This window comes from Pseudophryne corroboree, chromosome 6 (genome assembly GCF_028390025.1).
Source record: "Pseudophryne corroboree isolate aPseCor3 chromosome 6, aPseCor3.hap2, whole genome shotgun sequence".
Taxonomy (NCBI): Eukaryota; Metazoa; Chordata; class Amphibia; order Anura; family Myobatrachidae; genus Pseudophryne; species Pseudophryne corroboree.
In genome coordinates, this window is record NC_086449.1 from 293,679,088 (window position 1) to 293,692,109 (window position 13,022).

A 13,022-nucleotide genomic window follows, 5' to 3' on the forward strand; every position below is an offset into this window, starting at 1 on the left:
CAGCAGGCTGAGAGATATGCCGGCCAATCACAGCAGGTTCTGAGCGCCGCCATGGGCATGCCAAATCACGTCAGAGACAAGCACACTCACACCAGAGGAGAGGTTATCTCCAGACACTCGGAAAACATACACGGAGATGCCTATCCCCTGATCTAAGGGCAAGGTAAGCATAACAAGATACCCATTCAAAAGTTGCTAAAACATACAGTTTTCTGCTGTTTGTCTGTCTTTTGGATGCATTATAAGAATAAGAAAACTAAATTAAGAGATACTAAAGTACACAGCTGAAATAAAATAGTAAATATGGGGAAGAGATAAAAGATGAGAAGGGGAAAATGGGAAATAAGGGGCCAAAAAAATGAAGGAAAATAGAGAAATGATAGAGCCACAGGAAAAGGAGCAGACATAGGGGAATATGCAATTCCGGACGAATTGCGTCTTTTTTTCGCCCGTTTTTAAATTCGACACAATTCGACCGTCGAATCCCGGGCGGTGGGTGCCGGAATTCGACATATTCAATAAAAAACGGATTCGACAGTCCCGCTGTCGAAAAACGTACCAATTGACGGATAGTGTGCGTCCTGGATTTAACTTTTCGGACGGCACAAAAATGGTTAAAAAACCCTAAAAAAAAATTGCGTGGGGTCCCCCCTCCTAAGCATAACCAGCCTCAGGCTCTTTGAGCCGGTCCTGGTTGTAAAAATACGGGGAAAAAATTGACAGGGGATCCCCCGTATTTTTAGAACCAGCACCGGGCTCTGCGTCCGGTCCTGGTGCAAAAAATACGGGGGACAAAAAACGTAGGGGTCCCCCGTATTTTAAACACCAGCACCGGGCTCCACTAGCTGGAGAGATAATTCCACAGCCGGGGGACACTTTTATACCGGTCCCTGCGGCCGTGGCATTAAATCCCCAACTAGTCACCCCTGGCCGGGGTACCCTGGAGGAGAGGGGATCCCTTAAATCAAGGGGTCCCCCCCCCTCCAGCCACCCAAGGGCCAGGGGTGAAGCCCGACGCTGTCCCCCCCCCCATGGGGGGCTGATAGCCTTGTGTAAAATCAAAGAATATTGTTTTTTGCAGAAGAACTACAAGTCCCAGCAAGCCTCCCCCGCAAGCTAGTACTTGAGGAACCACAAGTACCAGCATGCGGGGGGGGGGGGGGGGAGGGGGGGGCTGGTACCTGTAGTTCTTCTGCAAAAAAAATACCCAAATAAAAACAGGACACGCACACCGTGAAAGTAAAACTTTATTACATACATGCCGACACACACATACTTACCTATGTTCACACGCCGACTCCAAGAGCACCGGGCTCCACTAGTCAGAGAGATAATGCCACAGCCGGGGGACACTTTTATATCGGTCCCTGCGGCCCTGGCATTGAATCACTAACTAGTCACCCCTGGTTGGGGTACCCTGGAGGAGTGGGAACCCCTTAAATCAAGGGGTCCCCCCCTCCAGCCACCCAAGGGCCAGGGGTGAAGTCCGAGGCTGTCCCCCCCATCCATGGGCTGCGGATGGGGGGCTGATAGCCTTGTGTAAAATCAAAGAATATTGTTTTTTGCAGAAGAACTACAAGTCCCAGCAAGCCTCCCCCGCAAGCTGGTACTTGGAGAACCACAAGTACCAGCATGCGGGGGGGGGGGGGGGGGAGACGGGCCCGCTGGTACCTGTAGTTCTACTGCAAAAAAAAAATACCCAAATAGAAACAGGACACGCACACCGTGAAAGTAAAACTTTATTACATACATGCCGACACACACATACTTACCTATGTTCACGTCTCCAAGTAGAATCCGGGGTACCTGAAAATAAAATTATACTCGCCTAAATCCAGTGTGTCCTGTTTTTTTTGTAATCCACGTACTTGGCAAAAAACAAACCGCATACCCGATCCACGCACTAAAAGGGGTCCCATGTTTACACATGGGACCCCTTTCCCCGAATGCTGAGACCCCCCGTGACTTCTGTCAGCGGCTGACCACGGGTAACCTCACCGCTGACCGCAAAGTTCCCACCATTGAAGATAATGGAGCGGCTGTGCGATGCGCTGTCTGACAGCTCAGACGCGCATAGCCAATCAGGAGAGTGCCACAACGTGGCGCTCCCTGATTGGCTGAAGGGACCCTCTGTGACAGGAGTCACGGGGGGGTCTCAGCATTCGGGGAAAGGGGTCCCTGTGTAAACATGGGACCCCTTTCAGTGCATGGATCGGGTATGCGGTTTGTTTTTTTGCCGCAGGGACCGATATAAAAGTGTCCCCCGGCTGTGGCATTATCTCTCTGACTAGTGGAGCCCGATGCTGGTGTTAAAAATACGGGGGACCCCTTCGTTTTTTGTCCCCCGTATTTTTTGCACCAGGACCGGACGCAGAGCCCGGTGCTGGTTCTAAAAATACGGGGGATCCCCTGTCAATTTTCCACCCGTATTTTTACAACCAGGACCGGCTCAAAGAGCCCGAGGCTGGTTTTGCTTAGGAGGGGGGACCCCACACATTTTTTTTTCTGGATTTTAAACCATTCCCACCCCTTCCCACTGAAAACCATGCTCTCTCTCTTTTAGTCAGTTAAAAAAAAATATTATTTTAAAAAATATATAAATAATAGTTGTGTCTCCTAATAGACAAACCAAGTACCTAATCCCTTCTAATATAAATAGATATGCTAATAGCAATAAAAAAAACACAAAAAAAACATGTTTTTAAAAATTTTTTATTAGATTCCGCCAGCAAAGCGAGGCGGAATGAAATTGACAAAATAACTGTCGAAAAGCACTGTTGTCGAATCGACATTCTTCAATTGAATATACTTTTGTCGAAAAGCCGCATTTTTACCATTGCAGACATGTCGAATTTGACAACTGTCGAATTTTAAAAAGTCGAATCTGAAAAGTCTGTTTTTTTGTCGAAAAGTACTGTATTGCATTGTCGAATATTTTTTTGGTGTCGAAAATGCCCCGTTTTTCGACATTTGCAGCAATTCGACCGCAATTGCATATACCCCATAGGGTGGGGGAAAGAGATGGGATAAAGAAGGGGGAGAGGGGGGGGGGGGCAGGATTACGCTGGGCATAATATACAGTGCCCCAGTGAGTGACAGAGGTGGAAAAGGCTTATTGGAATTGTGATTCAGTAACAATAGCGTTGAAGAAAATCTGGAACTACTGATGCCTGCCCAGGAGTCCGCAGGTAATTGAAAAGTTCAAAAAGAGGTTCACACTTTGCACAGGATGCTGTGAACCAAGAATTGGTGGTTGAAACAACTATTCATACCAGGGATCATTCTACCATCACTGCACCTCTGACGGCGAAGGTAAGACGACAAAGCCAATTGTAAAACGCAGCGGAATTTGCTGCGCTATATAAGAAACTGTTAATATATAAATAGTGTTATATTAAAAACTGTTAATATATAAATCAGCAAGCTAAAGAGTCTTCTTTAAATACCAAGAGGTCTTTTTCTTGCCATGAATCCTTCTCACACACCTGTACATTATTTATAATTTACGTATGTTTGAAACAAGACATAAGGGGAATTCAATTAACGTGGGTGAAAAATGGTGGTAGCCTTAGGCTTTAATGCCCAAAGCTATTTAATTCCAAACACTTTTTAACCCGTGCACCTTGTTAAAGCCCATTAACTTAATGTGTTAATGGGTGCCAACACACAATACGTGGAAAGTTTGTGTATTTGTGTGTTAACAGGGTTGTGGCATCTGTGAACCCTCTAGTTATCAGGGATTTTTCGCATTAAAACTAGTATAAAAAAAAAAAAATCTCCCAAAAGTGCTGCTGGCAGGCTGACTTTTGGGTTAATTGAATAGCCCCAGGGGATCAATTAGCCACTGTAAAATACCGCAAGTAATTAATCCCCCCATAGTGACCTATATCAATGGACTAGTAGAGAAATAGAAAGAACAGGAATATAACATGGTAGACGCAATATCAAACTTTCAACCTATTATTCAGTATTCAACCTAACCTTCTAGCAGTTAGATCACAAAACGGGCTATGATGTATGGAAATTACATGTCCAATAGCATTCTTATAAACTCTGCTAGTATTGTATCCTGAGGAATGAAGAAGCATAAAAAATAAATAACCGCAGTAATAAAAAATGAAACTTATCATTACCCCATCTCCAGTTTTGTTGAAGTCCAGGTTGGGCAGTGATGGCATGTGCACAAACGCCTTCTTCCTCAGCCCGCTGTAGCAATACGTAATATAGTTAAGGTCACCTCTACAGTAGCAGCAGAATGGAAATGAACAACTGTATACTGGAGCACATAAAATAATAAACCCAAGTCTACTATTTGTTACAGCAAAATGTTATGGTTTACATAATTGTCCGCTAAAGTTTTTATACTATCAGATATTTCTCTCTGGAGAAGTTATACTTACTAATTGAGCCAATTGATATTTTACCCTGTTTATTCATATTGCTGTATTTTCACTTTAAAATTAAAGTTAAAGTTCCAAACACTTTAGATTTTATTGATAGTATGAAATATATAGATATGAGATATATTCCAAATAGAAAGATCACTGTGAGAGTCATTATTTCTACTTGATCACAGATTCTTTGTTATTTAAAATATTCTGATCTAAAGATCAGTTTGTAAAAAATGTATTAACAGACAGCAATTGTTGTATAAGTAGTAATTATATACATATGGCAGATAATGGGCAACCTGATATAGTTCAACGGTCATACATGAAGCTCTCTACTGTTTAATAAGGGCTGCACATTACCCTTAATCTCCACAATTAAAACAACCAACCCCAAATGTACCTAGTCACCCTGACATAACTCATTTTGCTCCAAAATTACTTTGAAACTCCCAGATGCTCACAAAACAGTAAATTCCTCACATGCCAGCCTCCTGCTCCTGTCACCTCCCTATCTGCTACCATTTAGTGGTTAATCTAATCAGTCTAAATATAGCTTACCTTCACAAACATATGGCCCGATTTAGACCAGATAGCTGCTGTGCGCTTCACACAGTGGGCGCTTATCGATTGACTGCACATGCACAGCAATGGGCACACGAGTCGCCAAACAGCGACAAGCTGGTGCGAAAATTTCGATCGCACAGCCATTCGCAAGCTGATTGACAGGAAGAGAGTGTTTGTGGGTGGTAACTGACCGTTTTCAGGGAGTGTCAGGAAAAACGCAGGAGTGCCCAAACATTTTCTGGGAGGGTGTGTGATGCCAGCTCCGACTCCGATCAGCCTGTTTGTACACACTGGAAAAACCATTCGATGGTGAGAGAGTTACGAACGGATTTGCAGCTGTCCGCTGACTGAGGGACATGTTCGCACGGCGTACACATGCGATCGCATATTTGCACGGGCGAATGTTCATTACCCCTTGGGTGGCGACTATGTGATCGCAGGACAACAAAAATTGCAACACCGATCAGGTTTCAATCACCCCCAAAGCCCGCAGAAGGTGGCTGAGTATGCTGCAGGATACACTACACTCCCGCCTCCCCCTCTAATTGGATATGCTACATCAACTCCCTGAGCTGGTCTTATGATACAAAAACCGACTGCTCCAATTCAGCCTTATTCCCCGCTATAGGACAGAGTGGACAATACAATAAGTCAGATAAGACACACAGAACTACTGGACGCAGAAAGCTCGCCGGTTACCTGCCTGCCTGTTGCCCATTAGTGGGTCAAGTGTTGATTGCCATTGACCCTGGATACAGCATAATACTCTGGTCTCTTCATTTGCTACAACAGTATCCACAGAACAATTCTAAACCCATGTATAATAACCATGAACATCTGTAAGTGGATGATCAAAATACATTTGTTAAAAAAAAAAAAAAAAAAAACAGAAAGAGGCCAGGCCAAAAAGAAAAACAAAATATTTTTTCCCCACAAGAGGGCACTCACAAACCAATAGACTGGGGCAGGGACTGATGTGAATGGCCAAATATTCTCTGTAAAGCGTTGCGGAATATGTGTGCGCTATATAAATAACTGATAATAAATAAAGGTTGCTGAAAGTGCAAACGTTCTCTAAATATATATATATATATATATATATATATATATATATATATAATAAACTGTTGACAGTACGCCAGTTCTCTCTGGATGTTATTTATAATTAAGACATTGCTTGTACTACCAAGGTAAAAATACTAGACAACTGATGAGCGCTACAATTTTTCTTATTCTGAAGGCGGTAGCTGCTCCTACATCGTCTCTCTTTTCCACGTACTATACTGCACATTGTTTTTCATCTGCAGTGTGTTTTCCTACTAAATTTAGCTGCAAGTTGAGTTACAACAATAGATGCTGTGTGAAGGGGCCATGCACATTCGGACCCTCTTAAAGTGAAGGATATTTAGATTTGCCTCTTGTGCCCAGGCGACGTGCCTTCATGTTTGGAAACACGTTTTTCATAATCTTTCCAAAGTCAGCAGCACTTAGTGGGTGATAGCCAAGATTGTCACAATAGCTCCTGAAAGACAAGAACACACACATGTGATGCCAAGAAAAGAAGAATTACTCCAGATAAACCTACCCCAGTACAGCCATTTCCCATGGCATTATAACAAACACCAATGAAGAAGTTAAATGAGATGAATATTAGTGACCAAGATAAAAATAATAAATATCCTACAAGTCAGGATGAATGCTAAATTACAGTAACTGATCTATTTTCCTGTACTGTAGTCTACCTTTAAAGCAGAGATCTTGAATTGGGCCACACCGACGCAGTGCGAATGCCAAACAAGATCTATCTTTTGCATTATATGGCATTTTGTTCATGCAAATAGATGGAGGAGACATTTACTCCTTTATTATGTAAGAGATAAGTACTAGAATATACATTGTTTTATGCACCACCAGAGTTGAGGAGATTTGCGATTCACTATACCTTGCACTGGTCTACTCTGGCGTTACACAGACTGACAGAGAAGGCCGCTCATGATTGTGTCCTAACAAACCAGAGTTGTTGTTCTTTAGTAGCACCTATACTACTGCGATCAGCTGCACTGCAGAAAAAATGTAAAAGTCTGGCGATGGATCCCACTTTCTGATGTTCTAGACTGGGGTAGGAGGAGACTGTTACATTTGTTACAACCAACCGGCCGGATGGCTATCCGATTCGGTGAGGTATACAATTGGCTGCACAATATGCCTGGGCAAACATCACCACTGGGCGTGTATTTAAATTTGCCCACCTAGCTGCGATGTTATTGTCAGCGGTTCCTGTGGCCGCATAACCAGTTGGCCGGAGGGACGCCCAGACACACAGGTATATTGTCTGCATGATACAGCGACATTGTCTGTGCTACAGAGCCAGTGTGGTATGTCAGTGAACTACGTCGTTCACAGACATATCAGCTATACACACCCGCGTTGCACGAATATGCCATTCGTTGGAGGTATGAATGCTATATCGCAGTGTGTACGCAGCCTCTACCATTGCATGATCTCGATTGCAAGGAGAAAGAGGAGCAAAGAGCCATTAATACTCCACAACACACCTGCAGAAAGTAGATAATATGGGCACAGTTTGGTTGGATAATTAACTTATTTTTAGTTGTTATTTACAACAACTGGCATGGTGAGAATAGCAAATGGATCTTGTGAGGGAAAGCAAAAACAGATGAGCAATGTACTATATTGATACCAGTAACATTCACAGCTTCGCAGAATCTCTAAATACTGTAGATCAGTTTGTCTCAGTGCAACAGAGCTGACCACAATGGAATCATCCCAAAAGCCAGTAGTAGCAGAGTAATTTTAATAATAAATTGTTAAATGAAAAACACCTACAGAAATACAAAACACATCAAACTCAGTGCAGCAGTAGGATTACAATTCCACAATAATTAGAAGTATGTACAAACTTACTTATATTCATCATAGACCTCTTGCTTTGGCAGCGAAGTCTCTGGGTGCTCCTCTAAGGTATTCCGAATCCAAGAGAAAGCATGAGTTTGCTGAGCTCGGCTAGATGACAATGAGCTCTGATCACTAGGGATTGAGTAAAAAACAAAACAAAATTAAGACATTTTTCCCCTAAAAACAAAGTATAGGAACCGGTTTAGAACAGGCTTTTGTTTGCACTGTTGACCAAGTGCAATTGTAGCCAGCCCAGCTGCATTGCTATTATTAAGTATGAGTGATATACAGTATGGTGCTCTACACAGGTCAGCTCTGCATAGTTACCTCACTTCAGCTCAATATCCGTATGTCAGTCATTAATGTAAACCACTAAAACAGACTAGTAAAATAAACTCTTCCAGACTGGTTAGACCCAAAATGAGCTTAATAAAATGCTGCAAGCTATGGTTTAGTGTTGGCTTCTGCCAACATACTGTCTTCAATAACGGTCAGTGGCATTAAAGTAATACAGCAAGTCTTAGCAGTGTTTCTTAGATTGTAATGCAGGTGATTTGAATGCTGTTTTCCATCCACCAAAATAACAAGACATTTGGAAAAGTAAAGAATATTTTGGCACATAACCACGTAACTGAGCCAAGATTGGCCAAACATTTAAAAACTATTAGAATATACCCGAATGCGTTCAGCGGAACTCAACACCTCAAAACCACATTTAACTTTTTTTTTTTATATTTGAATCTATGAATATGACTAACTGTTCAGCATAAAAAGCAAACTCTTGTGGTTTTCACAATAGCATGATAAGTAGGTGCTATACATTCTATATCTTGGAAAGGACATTTATAGGGATGCATACAGTAAGTACAGTTTAACATCTGAAACTCATTTTAGTACCTGTGGGTTTCAGCCCTTACTATTTGTGTGTAACTTATTATACCCCTTTCACATCGCACTAAAAACCCGGTATCGACACGGCATATTGCCGTGTCGAATCGGGTCCGTGTGCGATGTGAAAGGTCCTTTGGTGAATTAGCGGGTCGCCTGACCCCGTAATTCAACCCGGTAAAAAAGAAGGGTTATTACCGGGTTGATTACCAGGTCAGGCGCAGTGTGAATGGGAGCCGTTCCGATGCGATACGGCTCCCATTCACAGCATAGGCGGCGCAGGAGTTGAGCTCATCTCCCGGCGCCGCCTCCACCCCTGCCGCGCCCTCCGCTGCTATGGCAACCGACCCGGTATATTGCCAGGTCGGAAAGCCAGCAACGGAGCGCAAATGCCGGATCCCACCCGGTAAGTACACGTTTCTCTTACCGGGTAGGATCCGGCATTTGCGATCTGAATGCAGCATTACAGAACTTATATTCAAGATATCTTATTTTCAATGCCACATCAAGAATTCCAACGTTTCGGGGCTACGGGCCCCAAAACCTTTGAATTTTTTGTGACCAGTTTGAAGACATCTCTGTGCCAAGAAAAGACTGAACTTTGCTACAGAAAGACACCCAGTATAGAAGCTGAGTGAGAGAGCCCAGAGTGGCACATTGTGCGTCAGGCAAGAGGCCTCAGAAGAGATTGCATTTTTGAGAGAAGCTGCAGAAGTCCTGAGACACTGAAACTGTGCTGTTATACAGAATAGATGTCTATGCATAGAGATGGTTGAAGCCCTAAATGTAAGTTCTCTTTGCTTCATTTGGGCTGCAAGTACGTGCGAGGCTTGTGCTTAGGGGCGGCACCTGGACGCTTGTATTGGTACCATCAGCCCAAAAAGTACCACTAACTGCAAAATGTTTCCACTTCACTGTACCATATGCCAACTTGAATGGAGTGTAAGCAGGTAGAACATGTGCATACTGCCCCTGTAAGCTGTCCTAGTTAGTTAATATGTATATATAATTAAAGATAAAAAAAAAAATCAGTGATTATTTTTTATTTTTTTATTATTCCATTAAATTGGCTATCATCAAATGATGACTTATAACCAATCAATAAAAATAATATGCAGGGGGTGGCCATTACTGTTGTGCCTATGGGCGCCCTCACCCTTAAATCCACCCCTGCCTGTGGTGTGGGTGCATATGTGGTTTTGTGGTGACAAGTGAGATGGTGTTGAGGGAAGATGACTGTGCCAATGGAATCTGTTATATTAGCATCCTTGCCCCAGATTAAAATGGTTCTATGAAAGAGTAACTTTATTCTAGAAACACAATGCACAGATCATTAGTACCCAAATAAAGCTCCTAACATTTTATTACAGTTTTTATGAAGTGTAGATTATGTAACTAGAATAAATGTATATTTATGGAAAATGTTATCGCACGCCATTGCATAAAGGTCAGCCATAGTTGAATTTTAGAGAAACACTAGAAAGGAAAGGATTGTCTCTTTGTTGGCGCACTTGTAAGAGAAAGGTAAGTGTAATTAAAATTTAACTTTTATTTATCATACAATTAAAAGTGCCTGATGGTGTGAAAAATTACAAGACAAAAATTACAGACAATACATTGAATAAAATGAATATCAAATACACTTGTGTGTCTTTGTGATTTATGTTGCTTTTATATGTGTGCAAAAATGGGAACCAACTTCAAATATATTATTGGAATTATACCCTTATTCACTAAAATACCCCATAAATGGCCTAACGGTATCTATTCAAGTTGCCAGCGGGTGTATAACAGTATCTAGTGATCAGTATACCCTAAAAATTGCCTGTCCATGTGGTATGAGATATATTGGAATACTGTAAGCCTAGTAATGCCCCACCTTTAATCAGAACTATCATACCTTATGGTTGAGGCATACTGTAAATTGTTTATCATATTGTATTGTATTCAATAACTTGTATGATATGAGTATTGCTGATCCCATAATCGGTACAGTATAGTTGAATTTTAGCCATGTCTCTCACTATTATTATAGTAAATAAAACATATTAATATCATTCAGAGTACAATACCAACTATTTTTCTGTTTAGTTACATTAAAAAAATTCAGCTGGTCTCCCATAATGCTCAATGGCACATGGATTATAAATCGTTTCAGCAGAGTGATCGTATGTAACTTGCATGAAAGCTGCTTTATTTTTATTTCCCTTTTTATATTTATTCATTTTTAAAGTAGGCTGTTTTTAATTAATAAAAGATCAAAATTTTCTCTATGTAGTTTATATCCAAAAATGTGGTCTTCCCAATTACACTATATGATCACATGTACTTTGAAGCTTGACAATTTAATGATAGTAGGCAATTTGCAAAAGGAAGTTAGGTCCTGTGTGCAAGCGGTTTGTCTGAGATCCGTAGTGGATTAAATATATATATCAATATTAGCTCTTTTTTACTCACCGGTAAATCTATTTCTCGTAGTCCGTAGTGGATGCTGGGGACTCCGTAAGGACCATGGGGAATAGACGGGCTCCGCAGGAGACAGGGCACTCTAAGAAAGAATTAGGTCTACTGGTGTGCACTGGCTCCTCCCTCTATGTCCCTCCTCCAGACCTCAGTTAAGGAAACTGTGCCCGGAAGAGCTGACAGTACAAGGAAAGGATTTTGGAATCCAGGGTAAGACTCATACCAGCCACACCAATCACACCGTATAACTCGTGATACACTTACCCAGTTAACAGTATGAACAATAACAGAGCATCAGACAACCTGATGCAAACATAACATAACCCTTATTTAAGCAATAACTATATACAAGTATTGCAGAAGAAGTCCGCACTTGGGACGGGCGCCCAGCATCCACTACGGACTACGAGAAATAGATTTACCGGTGAGTAAAATCTTATTTTCTCTAACGTCCTAGTGGATGCTGGGGACTCCGTAAGGACCATGGGGATTATACCAAAGCTCCCAAACGGGCGGGAGAGTGCGGATGACTCTGCAGCACCGAATGAGCAAACACAAGGTCCTCCTCAGCCAGGGTATCAAACTTGTAGAATTTTATAAAAGTGTTTGAACCCGACCAAGTAGCTGCTAGGCAAAGCTGTAATGCCGAGACCCCTCGGGCAGCCGCCCAAGAAGAGCCCACCTTCCTTGTGGAATGGGCCTTTACTGATTTTGGAGGCGGCAATCCAGCCGCAGAATGAGCCTGCTGAAGCGTGTTACAGATCCAGCGAGCAATAGTTTGCTTTGAAGCAGGAGCACCCAGCTTGTTGGATGCGTACAGGATAACAGCGAGTCAGTTTCCTGATTCCAGCCGTTCTGGCTACATAAATCTTCAAAGCCCTGACTACATCTAGTAACTTGGAATCCTCCAAGTCACGAGTAGCCGCAGGCACCACAATAGGTTGGTTCAAATGAAAAGATGACACCACCTTCGGCAGAAATTGCTGACGAGTCCGTAATTCTGCCCTGTCCATATGGAAAACCAGATAGGGGCTTTTACTTGACAAAGCCGCCAATTCTGACACACGCCTAGCCGAAGCTAAGGCCAATAGCATGACCACTTTCCACGTGAGATATTTTAACTCCACGGTCTTAAGTGGCTCAAACCAGTGAGATTTCAGGAAACTCAACACCACGTTAAATATGCAGCACTCCCTTTACAAACGTCTGAACTTCAGGAAGAGAAGCCAGTTCCTTTTGAAAGAAAATGGATAGGGCCGAAATCTGGACCTTGATGGACCCTAATTTTAAGCCCATAGTCACTCCCGACTGTAGGAAGTGAAGGAAACGGCCCAGCTGGAATTCCTCTGCAGGGGCCTTCCTGGCCTCACACCAAGCAACATATTTTCGCCATATACGGTGATAATGTTTTGCTGTCACGTCTTTCCTAGCCTTTATCAGCGTAGGAATAACTTCATCCGGAATGCCTTTCTCCGCTAGGATCCGGCGTTCAACCGCCATGCCGTCAAACGCAGCCGCGATAAGTCTTGGAACAGACAGGGCCCCTGTTGCAACAGATCCTGTCTGAGAGGCAGAGGCCATGGGTCCTCTGTGAGCATTTCTTGCAGTTCCGGATACCAAGTCCTTCTTTGCCAATCTGGAACAATGAGTATTGTTCTCACTCCTCTTTTCCTTACGATTCTCAGCACCTTGGGTATGAGAGGAAGAGGAGGAAACACATAAACCGACTGGAACACCCACGGTGTCACTAGAGCGTCCACAGCTATCGCCTGAGGGTCTCTTGACCTGGCGCAAAACCTT

At 42.7% G+C, this 13,022-nt stretch overlaps 1 protein-coding gene across 1 annotated transcript in view; it reads right to left on the reverse strand.

The window, feature by feature from the left end:
* RFX7 (regulatory factor X7) overlaps window positions 1-13,022 on the reverse strand; it is a 260,897-nt gene that overhangs the window by 14,401 nt on the left and 233,474 nt on the right. Inside the window, exons 4-6 of the mRNA XM_063926143.1 lie at window positions 7,881-8,003; window positions 6,361-6,477; window positions 4,134-4,218 (exon numbers count right to left, since the gene is read on the reverse strand). Coding sequence (XP_063782213.1) covers window positions 4,134-4,218; window positions 6,361-6,477; window positions 7,881-8,003 — 325 coding nt within the window. The remainder of the gene's footprint in view (window positions 1-4,133; window positions 4,219-6,360; window positions 6,478-7,880; window positions 8,004-13,022) is intronic.